Here is a 15999-nt window from a genome sequence, read left to right on the forward strand (position 1 = left end):
CCTTATGACTCTAATAATTATTTCCTGTCTTTCTAAAGAAGTTGAAGGGGGACAAAAGTGTTTTTTTGTTTGTTTAAAAAAAAAAAGGCACTGAGGCATATCCCTCCTTGAGAGAGTTGTCCCACCTTATATTTGTACTTTACCTTAAGTTGTAACCAAAACTAAGTCAGATCTTTGCTCCTATAGTTAAAAAAGGAGAAAGAGATGCTGGGCTAGCAGATTCTAGTGAGGGGTAACTGCATGCATAACCAAGCTATAGCAGGTCTGTAAACTAAATAAGAGAATATCAGTGGGACTTAAAGCCAGGTGTGGTTCTTTTAAATCCTGGTGCACTGCTTCCTGTGCTTACTGAAGCTATTTTGTGGAGCTAGAACACAGCAGTCACAAGGGCAAGCTCCCTGCAGGCTGAGCGCTATCCAAAGCATCTTGCCTTATTGGTCACAAATTACTGCCTGCTCTTCTGAATGCTATAAGGCAGAGCAGGAAAAAAAGGCATTGCGTCATGAATTGAACAGCCTAGCATTTCAATAAGATGCAGGAGAGAAATAAGACCAAGTAAGGACGACGGTTTTCCTTATTTATAACTCAGGACCAAGTGATAAAGGTATGATCTCAAGACAGGCGTTAATATCATCCGTAGCTCCAGAATGCACTTTAATCAGCTTTTTTTTTTTAACCCAAAGTTGTCGTCTTAATCACAAGACTCAACCCTTGATTTTAATTTTATTTTGAAAGCAAGTTGGGAAAGTTTACAAAACCTGACCAAGAAAAAATTATGAAAATATTTAACTGGATTCATCTTTGGTTACTTCTTATTGCAGTTCCAATAAAACATACACCATTTCTACAGCTCAAAAAACGTCAAAAGGTCAATCAACATAAAAACAAGACGTGCTTTCTTTACATATTCATAAATATCCACAATATTAGAAAAATTGTTTTGCAAAGATTTTTCTTTTCTGGCAGTGTTAACTTACTATTATACACAGGCTACAAACTTCCTCCTAAGCCTTTAATTACAAGTTGAGCTATTTACAGTCTGCAAAATATTAAGACGTAAAACTCCTTCATAAATATGAAAATAGATCATCTCGCAAAGATCTTTAAACTTACTTAATCAAATATCTGGCTGCCCCTCCTCCCGAACAAAAAGGTTATTTGTTTTGCATAGAAATGTAGTGACATGCAATATAAACAATAGCATTAAGTGCAAACAGGAATTATTCAAGTGTCTTTAGTTGTACTGGCAAAAAATACCAATGTTCTGTTACACAATACATTGATGCTTTTCCAGCAAGTGTAAGTCTACTCAAGCCCCTTGTCTGCACTGCTTTTGAGGGGCAGCAATTCACATGCATTCTCTTAGTTGCATTTTATCAACCTGCAACCACAACAAAAATAGCTTATAACAGACATTTAAATGAACTCAACACAGAAAGATTTAAAGTGAATTAAAAACATCTTTGATCTCTTTAGGGAACCTAGCAATGTGTAGAAAGTCTTTTAAAAGAGCAATTGCTCCTCCAAGAAAGTCAAAAACCATGATAAAATCCAATCACAAGAAAAAACGTTGTCACATCACTATAAAAACAAGGAGTTTGCTGACTGCATATTCAGATTCACGTTCATCAGTAGCTGTCAGAAAATGGCCCCCAGTAGAAAAGCACCCTCAGATGGGCAGAAAACCTAGGAGTATTTGCTAGGTGCAACCTAGATTCAGCTTTGCACAACCAAAGGGATAAGACAGTGAGTGCCAACTGCATCCAAATCCTTGGAAATGCTGGGTTTTAGCAAACACTTAGCTATTTTAAGACAGCCTTTTACTCCAGTTCACATGCACGTCATCTTTTTTTCCCCACAAGGACCAAGAATGCAGGAAAGGCCTGAGTTGTTATTCCTTGGTATTTTTCTTCCCAACATCTTCACCTCAGAAGAAAGAGCTAGAAGAGTTGATAGATGTGCACTATGCATGTCAGCTGCTGTGCACAGAGTAGACATTTCAGAAAATAGAATTTTAACCATGCTGCTTTGTAAAAGCCACCGAGGGCAGGGAAACATTTAAGAGCCAGTGGTGTAAGAGAACACTCGAGGTCACTGTGATGGGTTCTTAGAGATATCCCATACCTGACTACACAGATTTTGCAGTCTGTCAGAGAGGGCTACAGGCTTCACAATGAGGTGTCAGTGCTGCCAAGCAGGGTAACACAAGCCACACAGAGCAGCCAGAGGCACACATCTATGCTGCTGAGGCTGCAGGACAGCTTCCTTGCAGCCTGGTGATCCAAAGTAAACTATTCGTTATTATTGCTTGTTTGTCTGAAGTCACACACCTGAATACATCTTGTGACAACAGAAGCTGGTGCTGATAATTTCTCTCCTGAAAGATTACAGTTGGATAAAAGAAAAAAAATATGAGGACGGGGGAAAAAAAAAAAAAAAGAAAGAAAAAAGCAGGCACCAGACAGGCAGGCAGTGGAGTTCTGTTGACTGGCTCCCTCTCCTCAAAGGAATTGACACAATGCAGTGCCAGCCCTTCCAGCTGCTCAGCACTCTGCAGACACCAGCACAGAAAACAGGACACACAACACAAGCTACTCTACAGATCAGCACCTTTGATGGGCAGAGAAGTGTGGGCCAAAAAGGGCAATCTTGGTCAGGATGAGCCTTTTCTTTTCCAAACTAATAGCTGTGTAACACAGCATGAACTGTGCTAAGTAACTCAAGGATATTGTGTTTCTCATGTAATTATTTGTAGCCATTGCAAAGAGATAACTGCTGCTTGGGTTGAGACATATTTCACAAGACAAAGTCACAGTTACAGCAGAATAGTTACCTACACCTCTGAAAAGCTGAGCAACTCAGCCAAGAAAACAAAGAAACACATAAGCTTTCTCCTTCATCTTTTCCTTGAGATGGGAGAAGAATAAGAAGAGCCTTGCTTTCATCAGGGAGTACCAACTTACATTTTCCATCCTTGCACAAGAGCAGAAATAACAGACTACCTGGATGAAATCCTGGACTCCAAATCCCCCACAGCTACTGCATCACCCACTCAGTGAGCACGCAATGCGTACCTCAAATAGGAATGATAACATAGGTTAAAAATACAAAACCAAACCAAAAAACCCACATAAGTGTGTACAACAATAGCAGAAAGGGCAGGATGTTGCACAAATATCACCACAGAACAAGAATCCCCTACATTGCATTCCAGATTAGAGATCTCTGATCCTGGTTCCAGCAAGCAGCTTTAAAGCAGATGCTGCTGCTTCTTTTACATCTATCTGTTAGTAGAATGAAGAAAAACATTAAAAAAAAAAAAAATCCTATTCAGTGACAGGAGAAACCAAAGAAGATAACAGCTTCTTTCTGCAGAATTAAAAAAAAAATAAAATAAAATAAAATAAAAGGATGAGTTACTTTTCTTCAGTTTGACTACTCAAAAGCCCATCTGTGAGTCTTCTATCTATCCTTATCCAAAAGCTCTCATGTGGCTGCAACACTGCTGGTGGCTTCTCTGGAGGAGGGGATTCTTGTCCCCCATCAAACAGTCTGCTTTTTCAGAAGTCACGACTAACATCATTAGTGCAGTGGCATCAATGAGATGGATGTTCTACCAGAGAGGGGTCTGAACGTGACCCTCCTACCATAGTGACAGCTGTTCATCTAGAAATTATATTTAACTATTCTGCAGAAATAGATTATGGTGTCTTATGAGAGGAGAGCCCAAAAGCTCAGTACAACTGGTACTTCCACTGGCAGTTCCTCAAAAAGCCCAGAAATGACAGTGCCTGGAAACTGGCTCCATTTTTTCTCCCTGGGCAAATCTTCCTCCACATCTGTGTCGAGGTACATTAAAAGCCGTGCAAGAAAGAAAGTGGTGCTCACTGCATCTTTCTTCCCCACACTAATGCATTAATGCATTACACTTCACTAACAAATCCCATGGCAAAATGAAACACCAGGGAACAGATTCCTCTTGTTAACTGGAAAGTACTTATCATGTGACTCAGCCTGCAGACTGCAACCAACATGAGGGGTTTTGTTTTTGCTACTTTTGAAAGAAGAGCTTGTTTAATGCTGCAACAGCATTCACAGCAGCACTGGGACAAGAAAGCATTGCTATCTGCTAAACACGGCTCTGAAAGATCCGTGCCCATTTCTGGAACAGAGGCTCTGATTCACATATACTGCTTGCAGAATGCTAATGCAAAATCTGCAGCAGTTCAGAGCAGCTGGTCAGTCAGAGGAAGAGGGAAACCCTACGTGTCGCTCTTTGCACTCAACCTGGAACTTAAGGCCTCAAAATGCTCCATGCTGGAATCCAGGTCAAACTGTTTGTGTGCTGCCTACTTCTGGTTACTATCTTTATAAGGTATAGGGCTCACATGGAAATTCTGGCTGCAGTAGTTTCCCCTCCTAAAGCAAATCAAGGGAGGAAATAAGCATAGCTTGAAAATAGTTAAAATCATTAGTCTCTTCAGATGCTGTCCTCAGCTACCTGTTTGACAGCCCATTTTTACCACCTGCTGGGTCTCCTTTGAGCACAAAACGCAGCGCTACTGAAGAACAGTTTAAGTGACTGGGAACAACGGTTCCCTCGAGGACATGCTCCGTTTGAGCCCTCTCTTCATATGTCACAAGTTGGCCGTGTGCTGCCACTTGCTGAGATGTTGGAGGACGTCTGAGACAACGGGGCAGTGCTGTCCCCATCGTGCTCCCTGAATGGCCGTGCATCTGTCCTCAGCTCCGTGGAAGGAGGGACGCTGAACAGAGGCTTTGTAGACTCCAGCAGTGTGTTTTTCAGCAGGTTGTCTTCCACCTCCATCTCTTCAGAAGGGAGACAACCAGCAAACACATGTGAGGAGTGTTCCTCTGAGTTCAATGAATTCTCGACTGGCAGCCCTTTGTAAGATAATGGCTCTGACTGGGCCAGCACTAATGGTTGATTACGTGCTGGATTCTCACATGTGTTCTCAGAGTAAAATCCATTTTCCTCCTGGGACACTGGCCCATCCGAACAGTCCATATCCTCCTCTTGTCCTGGTACAGAAAGAAATTCTGGCCTGTGAGGCTTGGCTTGAAAGGGTGGAATCTCTGACACACCATATTTACTGCTACTCAGGAGCTTTTGCCGAACCTCTGCACTTAGCTGGGTTGGATCACATCTACTGATGGTTGAAGACAGTCCACTAAACAGGCCATATTCTTTGTGTGCCAATTCAGGAGAGACTGGAAGTGATCTGCATCTCCTCCCAGGAAGGAGGGAAAATTCCTGCCAGTCTGTGCTATATGCCTGCCGGAATTGGGACTGGCTGGCTTTCAGGCAACCACCTGCCTCTGGAGAATGCAAGTCAAACACAAGAGAGATCACAGACTTGCTTGGCATGTCAAAGAATTTTATCTTTCCACCCTTGAGGTCCTCCCGGGCACTGAAGGGATTAACTTTCCGGCCTAATCCTTTGTTTGGTGTGTAGTAGGGGTCCTGCACATTTATCTTCCTGGAAGGCTTGCGAGAGAAGATATCCGACTGGCTACGTGACAACCAGATATTCCGACGTGGACGGGGTGACTTGGGTGGAATCTTATCGTCCAGGGAACTCAAACGTTTTACTCCTGGTCCTTTTTCAATTGACCCTGAGTGGAAGAAAAGAAATACCCTTAGCTTAAAGGAGCTGTATGCCTGAACGTTTGCTCACTCGAGTCTTCATGATAACTGCAAAGAAAAAGGTGCATTTCTGATTTTCCAAAGTACCTACAAACACATTTGCTGATTACTTACAAGTTCCTGCACATACACAAGGTCACGGTACTCTTCTCGCTGGTGCAGTATTGATTTCAAACTAGAAGACTGGCAGCCCTGTCCACAGGACCTTTTACATGCAAAGGCAGTCAAAACTGTATTTTAAATATTCTCTCCTGTTTACTCATACCTCAAACTAAAAGTCATCTTGAAGATTGCACAAATGCAAATACAGTTAGTGTCATCTCACTTCCGTAGGCAGTTAAACTGTACTGCTTCTGTATTATTTTATCTTCAAATTTGCTAGTCATATTATGGGGGATGTTGATTTGGTAAGATAATATTGTCTTCAGAGAAATAAAAAAGAAAAGGAAAGGAAATTATAAAAAAATCTGATAGGAAGGAAGAAATTTTTCCACTCTATGTATTTTAGGGCTCCTTCAAACCACCTCATTTCTGTTGCACTGACACAGTAGAGAGAATAGAGTGATCTTGGAGAACGATTAGCATTTTCTACATTTACCATCCTGGCTTCCAGCGGAGGTTGCCCAAGACCTGTTGATGATGCTGACCATAGAAGAGTGCAAGTACAAAAGGAATTGTAAGTCACATTTTCATCCTGATGGGAAAAGTCTTAAGACCAAAATAAATGCCCTCCAGATAGCATGAAGACCTTTAACAATTCCATTCCAGCCTTGGTTACGTTGTCCAGTACAGAATCTAAGGATATAGATGTTTGCCTCTATTGAGTAGGAATTTAATTTTATGGTGTGTTTTTTTTTTTTTTTTTGAAACGTGTGCACATTTATTTAAATGCAGAAACATAAATAAATGAAAACAAAAGCTTTATCATGAGAATAGGATAGGAAAAATTGTAGTTCTTTAAGAAAAAAATGCTAACTTCTTGAGTGTTTGGAACATGTAGCTGCCACCAGCTCTCAAGGTGCCTCTGAAAAGCTGTGGTAGAGCAATAATAAGAGAGAATATCACAAAACAATCTCCTTTTGATGACAGTTTTCAGAACAAGGACATACAGACTTCTTCTCTTCCCTTTAAAGATTACCATTGTTCACACTGCGTGTGCCTTGAAGTCAAGTTAAAGAACTGCACATAACACTTCTCCAGCAAGATGCAAAACTAAGATGTGCTCTAGAGGAAGAATGCCAGGAAAATGAAAGAACATTTTTCCTTTTTAACTTATGTCTCTCAGATGCCTTCCACATAGGAGAGAATTATCACATTTATGTGCTCCATGCGATTTCACATACCAAAGTTATTTTAACATATATACAGTTTATATATATATATATATATATACACACACACACAAAATACACATATACATATTTTTACTATACTTTTAAGTTTCCAACACCAAAATCTACTAATATAGAAGAAATCTAAGTCAGAACATCTACCACAAGAATTGCTTGTAGTTTGCTCCCCACACCAGGTGGCACTAGACAGCTTTAGAGAAAGCCCTTCAAGGCCAGCGTTCCCAAGAATATTTTCTTCCCCAGCTCTATATTCTACTCTTGCATCTTCTCTGCTCTTCTTCCTGCAGAAATCTAAGTAGCTTCCAAGCATTACAAGTATATCAAAGAAACTGTGTATATATGCACTAGAGTAGCAGGAATAAAGCAAAATTTATGAATTTTCAGCTACTTTCAGCAGCTAACATTCCCAAATGAACCTAAATCTCCCTCCAAGAGCTTGTGGGCACAGTCTTTTGAGGAATCTTAAGAAATAGCTGTTCTTTCCCAAAAGACACTCTACAGTGCACAGTGTGCACCACTGTTCCAGAATCATTCTCAGACTTTGGGTAAAACAATTCATAACATGTACACAATGCCACACATCTGAAATCATTGTCCTCAAAATATAGAACACTGCACTCTTTTGCTATCAGTCTGCAGCAATCTTTGTGCAAATGCAGACATTTACCTTTGGGTTTTCTCTCATTGTTGTCAAGATTCAAAAACTTCCTGTCTCTCTCAGAATCCTCGTTTCTCAGGCGGTTTAAAGTCTCCTCCAGTGTTTTGACAATATCAGCAAATGAAGGACGCAGCTTTGGATCCATCTGCGAACGCACAGACATCAGATTGTTTCATGTGGGCTTATCCATGCTATTCTATCTACAGAGTTGACAGTGAGAAGAATAACTCGAAGGAACTGAGGAAATTCAAGACTGTTTTTAGCAGTGTGTTGCCATTTCAAAAAACTCACTAAATAAAGCAAGAAGAAAAGCAGTGCTCTGTTCTAGTCCATGTCTATTACACCTCTCATTTAATTATCAAGATGAAAACATTCTATCATTCTATGATGAAGCCATTTTAAAAAGAAAAGGTGGCAACCTGTTAGATTCAGGGCTTATGAGAGGGGTTTTGTTTGTTACAAAGTTTTCCACATGTACTATATATTTATTTATTTTAGATGGTTAAATACAGTAGGTAGCACTGTCTAATTCAGCAGTTGAGAGTTAACCTCATTACACTATTAAAGAGATTCCACTTGACCCGATTCCTGCCTCCAGCCCTCTAAAGGCTTTTTCAGAATGGACAAGCTCAGACATCACTGCTAGTCAAGGAAACAGTGATGCTCTGTAAGCAAGAAACCCCAGAAACCTCCCTGATACTACCTTGCAGGTCCCCATGAGATGGATCTTTCTGAAAAGTACTGCTATGACTGGCAATGACAGAAGACCTCCTAATAACATAGGGTAAAGGGCTGAAAATTTATAGATACACTGATAAACAAAACAGCAACAACAAAAATCACACTTGCTTTGAGGAACTCAAAAATAGAAATGAAGTTGTCCTAATGCAGCAGATGGAAATGCCTGGCATAAAAATCCATCATTTTCTGCTTTCCCAGTTTCACTGAAAAGGTAAGGCAAGAAAACACTAAAGCATATATAAATATATAAATAAATATAAAAGCAATATATTCTTTACTCTGATAAATGTAGATCTGTCTAATCTTTGGGAAGATTAGACAGTTGCTGCAAGTTGCAGAAAGAAAAAACGGGTCTCTCTTTTATCAGTGCAAGGGAAGATCCGGACAACAGCAGCAATGGAAAAGTGACTCAAAGCAATATTTGCCTTTTCCATTCCAAGCACTCAGTTGCTGATCAAATGGAATAGAAGGTTCTTCCTCACGGCTGCAGTTCTCCACAGCTTAGCTCATGCTGGTAAGCCTTCTGCATGTTCATGCATGATTCATGCAAGTAGGCTTACAGTTGCAGAAGGAGCCATAAGTTTCAGACTTCCTTGCACATTCTTCTTCTAAAAAAACACTCTTTATCAGCAAATTAAAGAACTCCAAAGAACTCTAAAGTTCTAAAGAACTCACTACCATACACATCTTTTCCTAGGTTGCCCTAAAATGTGTTTTCTGGCTCCAAGACTTTCCACATTAGCTCAGCTTATCAGGTTACACTAATTGTTCACCTATTAAATAATGAAAATCTATATAAATGTCTTTACCTAAGAGCAAATTATCACACAGATCACCTGTTACTGGAGCACAACATGCTTCAGAAAATATAAAGATATAAGCCTTATTTATTTGCCACCTTTTCCTTCCTCTAGGCAAGTGGAAAGTGAGTTACAATATGTCCCACACTGAAATTAGCATACTAATGTCTTGATCACAAGACTGTCATTTCCAGTCTCAGTTCAGGCAAAGGACATTTATTAAGGAGGAGGTAGCATTTGATGATAATCAGTAGGAGAAAGTCCCTTTTCTCATGAGAATGTAAGACTCACTCCTCCTTTCTTCATTAGTACAGTTTTACTCTGGATTTCATTTGTGGTGGAAAACTGCTTTGGATTGTATGTTGGATGCTGTAAGATTTCTGGGGAATACAATTGGGAGTTCAGAATTCCACAATTAAACTCTACTTCTACCTAAGCCCTTTAGTGCTTACATAGTCATAACACTTTAGAAACATGAGTCAGGCATACCACTGTCCTGGTGAAATAAGCTCTACTGTACTAAGGTGAAATTAAAGAGGTGAAGCAGTTGGTTCAGTGCAAATTCCACAAACATGTTCAACATTAATTTATGCTCTTCCACAATACGCATTCTCAGCCTTACTCCACTTGCCACTTCAGTATGCACATTTCTACTAATACATGTAAAAAGAGAGCTTGGGACAAAAATAATTATTAAAATCATGGATAGTGGGGACTGCTTCTCTCAGCAGCAGCACTGACGTAAAAACAAAGTCTGAAAAACAGCAACAGAAATTAAAAAAAAACCTGCTCTGAGAGTTTTCTTGCAAACACTCACTAGGACACAGCGCTATTATTAGTTCCAACGCAGTCTGGTTTTGGAGTCCTGAGCAGAGTTTTGTGTAATAAATGTTCTAGAAGGTGTCTCAATTCAGGTGAGACAACTGGACATTCCCAACTTCAGCTGAATTCAGTGGAAGCTCATGTTCTCTTACTTCAAAGGAATACTAACATCTGTTATGAAATAACCCACATAAAGAGAGGTACTTCCCTGTAATTTTCATGCTGAGGAGTCATGAAGGTATCCAGCACTATCACAACTTTACTCCAATAACCAGCAGAAAATTTAGTCTAGACTGGACATTACCTGCAGTCTTACTGGCTCCAAGCTTGGAGATTTTTTTGGAACACAGGCTAGACATTTGGGGGTTATCTCTCTTTTTATAAAGCAGCAGAAAAACTTCCCAGTAATTTAGAGCCTGTCCTTTGTTTGCCTGTCCCCATTTTGTCCTCTCTGTTTATGAGAACAACCCAAAATTCTTTCTTCACAGCTCAGTAGGTCTGTACACAATAACAGCTGGATTTTGTCAGCCGGATGGCCAGCCAGTGTCAATAGCATACAACTGGTTATGATCAGCCTGAGCAGTCTGCAAGAAGCTGTTCAGTGTGCCAGACCTGTTTGTTTGGTATGGCAGAACATAGAACAGCAAAAGCACGAGTCAGACCCTCTTGCAAGGGGAAAGAAAAGGGTATAAAAACTGTCAGGGACATTGTATTATATATGTACACTGCTTTCATAGGTGAATCTGTCTTGTAAACCCTTTAAACGCAATCTTTGAAAGTCAGAGGGATTTAGGGAACTCCAGTTTGGGCCTCTCCCCTTCAAGATACTCACATTACAGCAGTTGAATGCCAGCTGGAGGAAGTCAGGGGGACAGTCTCCCACCATGTGCTGGAAGGCATCATAATCTAATCCAAAATTCTGTACAAACAAGAACACAGCATGGAGAGCAGAGACGTAAATCAGGACTGCCATCTGGCCCAAAGCATCCTCTTTTCAGGGGGTCCCTTTATTGGGTTATGAGGAATCATTATGAACACCATCTCTGAGCAGACTCAGAGAATTTTGAGAAAACTTCATGCACACTCCAAACTGCAACATTCCCAATGGGGATTATTTGGTATAAGATACCTGTAAGAGAATGAGCTGACTTCAAAGCCTAACTTTCTTCCTGGATTCATCTGCAATTCACTGAAATGTTGCCCATGTGGTTCTGGAAGCAATATCCTATACTATGATGATACCATGGTGATTTTCAGTGTAAATTAACAACTTTCTATAAAACAGAAACTTCAACCTTCTATAAAACATGAACTTCACAGTATCGAAAATTCACCAATTAAAACAATTTTTCAGTGGATGGTACTACTATGCTGGTGATCCAAATTAGCCAGTTCTTTAGAAGCACTTCTCTGAGAAGATCCGAAGGGCAGTTGAACAAAAGCATCTCTTATATACCATTGTTCAAGACGTAAGCATTTTCAGAACTGGAGGTGGAGAAACAATTCAGAAAACTTCTATGGAAGGCAAAAAGCTGCCTTGCAGATGGGACTAAGCCAAAAGGCAAGCGAAGAAAACAGAAGTATCTCCTTCAATTAGTTCATTTTAGTTTAGATGGACAATGCTTAGCACAGCATGTAAAAAGAAGAATGAACTTATTTTAGCTCCTGCTAACATCATTCCTGCTCTTTTCACAGGGCAGGGCTACTTCAAGGATGCAATGTTCCAAAAGTGCTCTGTTTGTAAACTGGGAAGAAGTTTATGTGAGCTATCGCTACAAAAAGTCACTCCAACACCCTCAACGTTCAGCCAGTTCGGGCAGGTCTGGAGTTTCAGAAAGGATTTCCAATAATGACTGTAGCTCTATAAAGTCTGTATGTTGAAATGTCTTCAACGGAACTTCTTCCAATAACAGTGCAAAAAAAAAAAAAGCCTTTTACAAGCTCTTTCTAATGTAACATCATATGCATTGTATCTTAGGCAGCAGTGCTATGAATTCTAAAGGCCAGTCATTATCACAGCATACTTATCACCTCCCAGAAATTTATAAAGGTAGCAACTTACCTCTGTGCGAGGGAGATAGTCCGGATCTGCCTGTATTCTTGCTATTATCTCACACAGAATTATACCATAGGAGAACACATCTGCCTAAAAGGAAAAAATGAATAGCCATATGGTTCAGCTATGAATGCTCACCATTCTTATCTGCCACTGAATTTCTTATTACCCCAAATGGTTATCAGAACAACTAAACCAACACCACAGCCTTACAACCACTGCATTATAACTAACATTTTCCACGTAAAGAAACACGTCCTCACGATAAATTTCCATGAGGCTTAGTAATCATTTATCTAAGCATACCTGGAGACACATAGTGCCTTAGATTTCCTGAATTTACCAAGTAATAAAATCTAGGGAAACACAGAATAAAGGTTTACAGAGCAGAAGCTTGCATCTCTTACCCCTAGATATCAGGCAGGCTCATGCATTACTTTTCATACTGACAGAGACTTGATTCCTCCTTAATTCCCAATTACTGTAGGGTTAGCAAAGAATCTGGGTACTTTATTATTAATTTAGGTCAATGGGAACTCTTAGCAAAGCTTTTGAAACAGTAATGATTAGATTTATTACTGAGGTAATTACTGCTTTACTCTAAGTTTTAAATATCACCAATTAAACGGATACTGACTTCTAGCTAAAAAAAAAAAGGTACAGGATGTGGGCTTTATCATGAGAAGTCACAGTTGCAGTGCTGAACTATACTGTTCTAGATGTCTTTGCACACAGCAGAAAAAAAAACTATGTCAAGAGCAACTTGGTTGAAGAATACTGTGATCTGATGTTCCCCTGCAAGAAGCACCAATGTCACAAACAGAAAGAATAGCTGCCTTTGGAGAACAGGTTTTATACAGGTGTATCACCTCTGAAAACTGTTGTTTTTTTTTTTTTGTGGTTGTTGTTTTTAATTAAAGTAATTGTAAAAAGTATACATGCAGATCTTTTACTTCTATATAAATTTCACTAGACCACTGTCAGGGAAATAGTCTCAATTTTGTATAGAAAAAAACAACAAGCAAGCATCACTAGACATTTCTCAGAAGATCTGGTTAAATCAAGCTGTGTCAGGCAGACAAACTGTTATCATACTTCAGCACATGGGGCATTTCAGAGCAGAAACAATGTAACAGTGAATTATGTTAAAGGTACTTTAATTCTGCATGAAAACCATGCCATTAACGAATATTACTAGCTGTTCAACTCACACCATTCTTTCTGAATGACCCACCAAGGATAGAAATGTCACAAAAATTAATATTACAAAAATCTAAAATATTGCATACATATGTACCTACCTTTTCATTGTAAGGTTCATCTCTGAGAACTTCTGGTGCCATCCAGAAAGGTGACCCCACCACTGGTAACTTCTCACTACACATAGACATAGATATCAGAGAGGGTAGCAGGAAGAGAGAGAACAACCACCATGAATGAATTGCTCTCATTCAGACATTGCTATAAACTTTCCATAACTGCGAGTGTCTACAGAAACTTCAGCCATGGTGAAGTCTATACAAGTGCCTTCCATAACACTGTATTTCACTCTAATTTCCTACCAGAGTTACTGGAACATTCGATAACAGAAGGAGAAAGTGAAAGAAACACAAGATTTTGGACTATTAATCACAATATTGTTTTTCTAGTTCCAAAGTGTCTGAATATATATATTTTTTAAATAATTATTGTTAAATAATTATTGTCTTATCTTTAAGTCAAAGATTTCAAGCTTTCATTTCTGAACTCTTGGTGGAATGAGCTCCTTCAACTATATTTAAAAAGGCTTGTGCAGATCAGTTTCTGGCTGGTTGGCAAACACTCTGTTCAGCAGAAAATGCAGTTATCCCTACATGTGTATCTATAAGCAATTCTGAAGCTTGCAAATATACTTCACCAACACAAATGCAAGCCTTTGGACCTCCCAGGCTATAGTTTTAGGATATGTGCAGTTTAATAACAGTGCATATCTTGGATCATTTTTGTTGTTTTCTTTGTAATCTTAAGAGCTGGAAGGCTTTTATTTATTTTTACATGGAAGCACACACTGAAGAAAATCTGACTGCATGTTTACCAGTCAGAATAGTCTGAAATATATGGGTCAATATGCAGATGAGAGAACTATTAAACCCTTGACCTCCCTAACAGAGGGATGACAAAAGGACTATTTCCAATTGTGACAATAGCTTGTGACAGTTACCTGTGCACTCCTCAAATGAGTTAAGATTACAATTTCATCCTACAGAGAGCAAAGTGATGAGCTGCTATTATATTAGCATCTCTCCTTTATAAAATTAAATCTTAAGAGCTAACATTGAAGTTACAGAGAAAAAAAATAGTGGAATCCCACTGACAGTTGTTTACAAGGTTGGAAAGGAGCTAATTATGGCTAATTGTTTGGAATCAATAGAGGATATTTATTATAAAATCAGCCCAATCTAAAATGCTGTACAGTACTTATTTGTTATTAGAATATATACTTCTTTTTTTTTTTAAACAAAAATTCCCAAATATCTACCTGGAAGATCTGCTGAAAAACATGGGCAAATCCTTTATTCATTGAAGCACTTTTAGAGAATAAATTACACCACTAAACCAGAATGGACAATAACTAGACATGCAGCATCAGTGGTCACCCAGTCTGCAGTTCTAGGCTGAAGACTGAGGGCACTTGTTACAAATCTTGCAAAAAAGGCCTCAGGGATCCAGCTTCTGATCTATACCAACACTGCAGCTCTCACTGTATTTTGATTAGTTCATGTACCTGTGATCTGGAATTTTCTCTGCTAAACCAAAGTCTCCCACTATTGCTGAGTATCCATTCTCATCGTGTTTTATTAAACAGTTCTGGAAAAAAGAATAAAAGAAAAGAAGAAGGAAAAACAGAGTTATTATCTGGGCATGAAACTCATATACTATTTGTTTCATTTTATTTAAGTCTGGAATGAGATCATAAGAGATAATTTGGAGGACATTCATCTACAAAAAGCTTTTCTCTGAAAGCAACCACCCTCTTCCCCTACTCTCCCCCTCTATACTACCACATATCTGTCAATCTTAAGATGCTGCAAACAGCCTTACACTTAGATAATAATCCACTTTAAAACTTGCTGAAAAAACCAGCAGCCACCAGCAGCACGTACCAGCTAGGTTCTAGTGAGATTTCAGATGATTTAATTCCCTTACTACTCCAGTATGCAATCCATGCAGCTCACCTTGACATCTTAAATTTCCCTTCAGGTCCAGTTTGCCTGAGCCTGACCAGAATACAAGATCAGAACAATGCCTTTGTATATTTTGCTATATTGACCACAAATAGGATTTGCAACAGAATTCCACCAGAAAACACAAGATGTGGCAAAGCTACACATGCTTTGTAAGTCTCAAAATTCTTTATTCTACATTGCATCACCAAGGAAAAGGACCTGGGGGTCCTGGTAGATGGCAGGTTGGCCATGAGCCAGCAGTGTACCCTGGTGGCCAAGAAGGTCAATGGAATCCTGGGGTACGTAAAAGGAGCATGGCCACAGGTCGAGGGAGGCGATCCTCCCCCTATACTCTGCCCTGATCAGGCCTCACCTGGAATACTGTATCCAGTTCTGGGATCCCTGGTACAAAAAAAGACAGGGATCTCCTGGAGAGAGCCCAGCAGAGGGCCACAAAGATGATAAAGGGCCTGGAGCATCTCCCCTGTGAGGAAAGGCTGAGTGACCTGGGTCTGTTCAGCCTTGAGAAAAGACGACTCAGAGGTGATCTTATTAATGTTTATAAATATCTTAAGTGTGGGAGTCAAAGGAACACGGCCGACCTCTTTTCAGCAGTCTGTGGGGACAAGACAAGAGGAAACAGCCACGAATGGAACACAGGAAGTTCTGCACCAATACACAAAGGAACTTTTCCAC

The 15999-nt window shown here is 39.6% G+C and overlaps 1 protein-coding gene across 1 annotated transcript in view; it reads right to left on the reverse strand.

The window, feature by feature from the left end:
* Window positions 1-710: 710 nt before the first annotated feature.
* Window positions 711-15999, reverse strand: part of TESK2 (testis associated actin remodelling kinase 2) — a 69150-nt gene continuing 53861 nt past the window's right edge. The window contains exons 6-11 of the mRNA XM_085232306.1: window positions 14862-14944; window positions 13399-13474; window positions 12104-12187; window positions 10874-10960; window positions 7688-7823; window positions 711-5637 (exon numbers count right to left, since the gene is read on the reverse strand). Of these exons, the coding sequence (XP_085088432.1) occupies window positions 4631-5637; window positions 7688-7823; window positions 10874-10960; window positions 12104-12187; window positions 13399-13474; window positions 14862-14944 (1473 nt within the window). The 3' untranslated portion in view covers window positions 711-4630. The remainder of the gene's footprint in view (window positions 5638-7687; window positions 7824-10873; window positions 10961-12103; window positions 12188-13398; window positions 13475-14861; window positions 14945-15999) is intronic.

The sequence above is a fragment of the Meleagris gallopavo genome, chromosome 10 (assembly GCF_905368555.1).
Source record: "Meleagris gallopavo chromosome 10, MGAL_WU_HG_1.1, whole genome shotgun sequence".
NCBI lineage: Eukaryota > Metazoa > Chordata > Aves > Galliformes > Phasianidae > Meleagris > Meleagris gallopavo.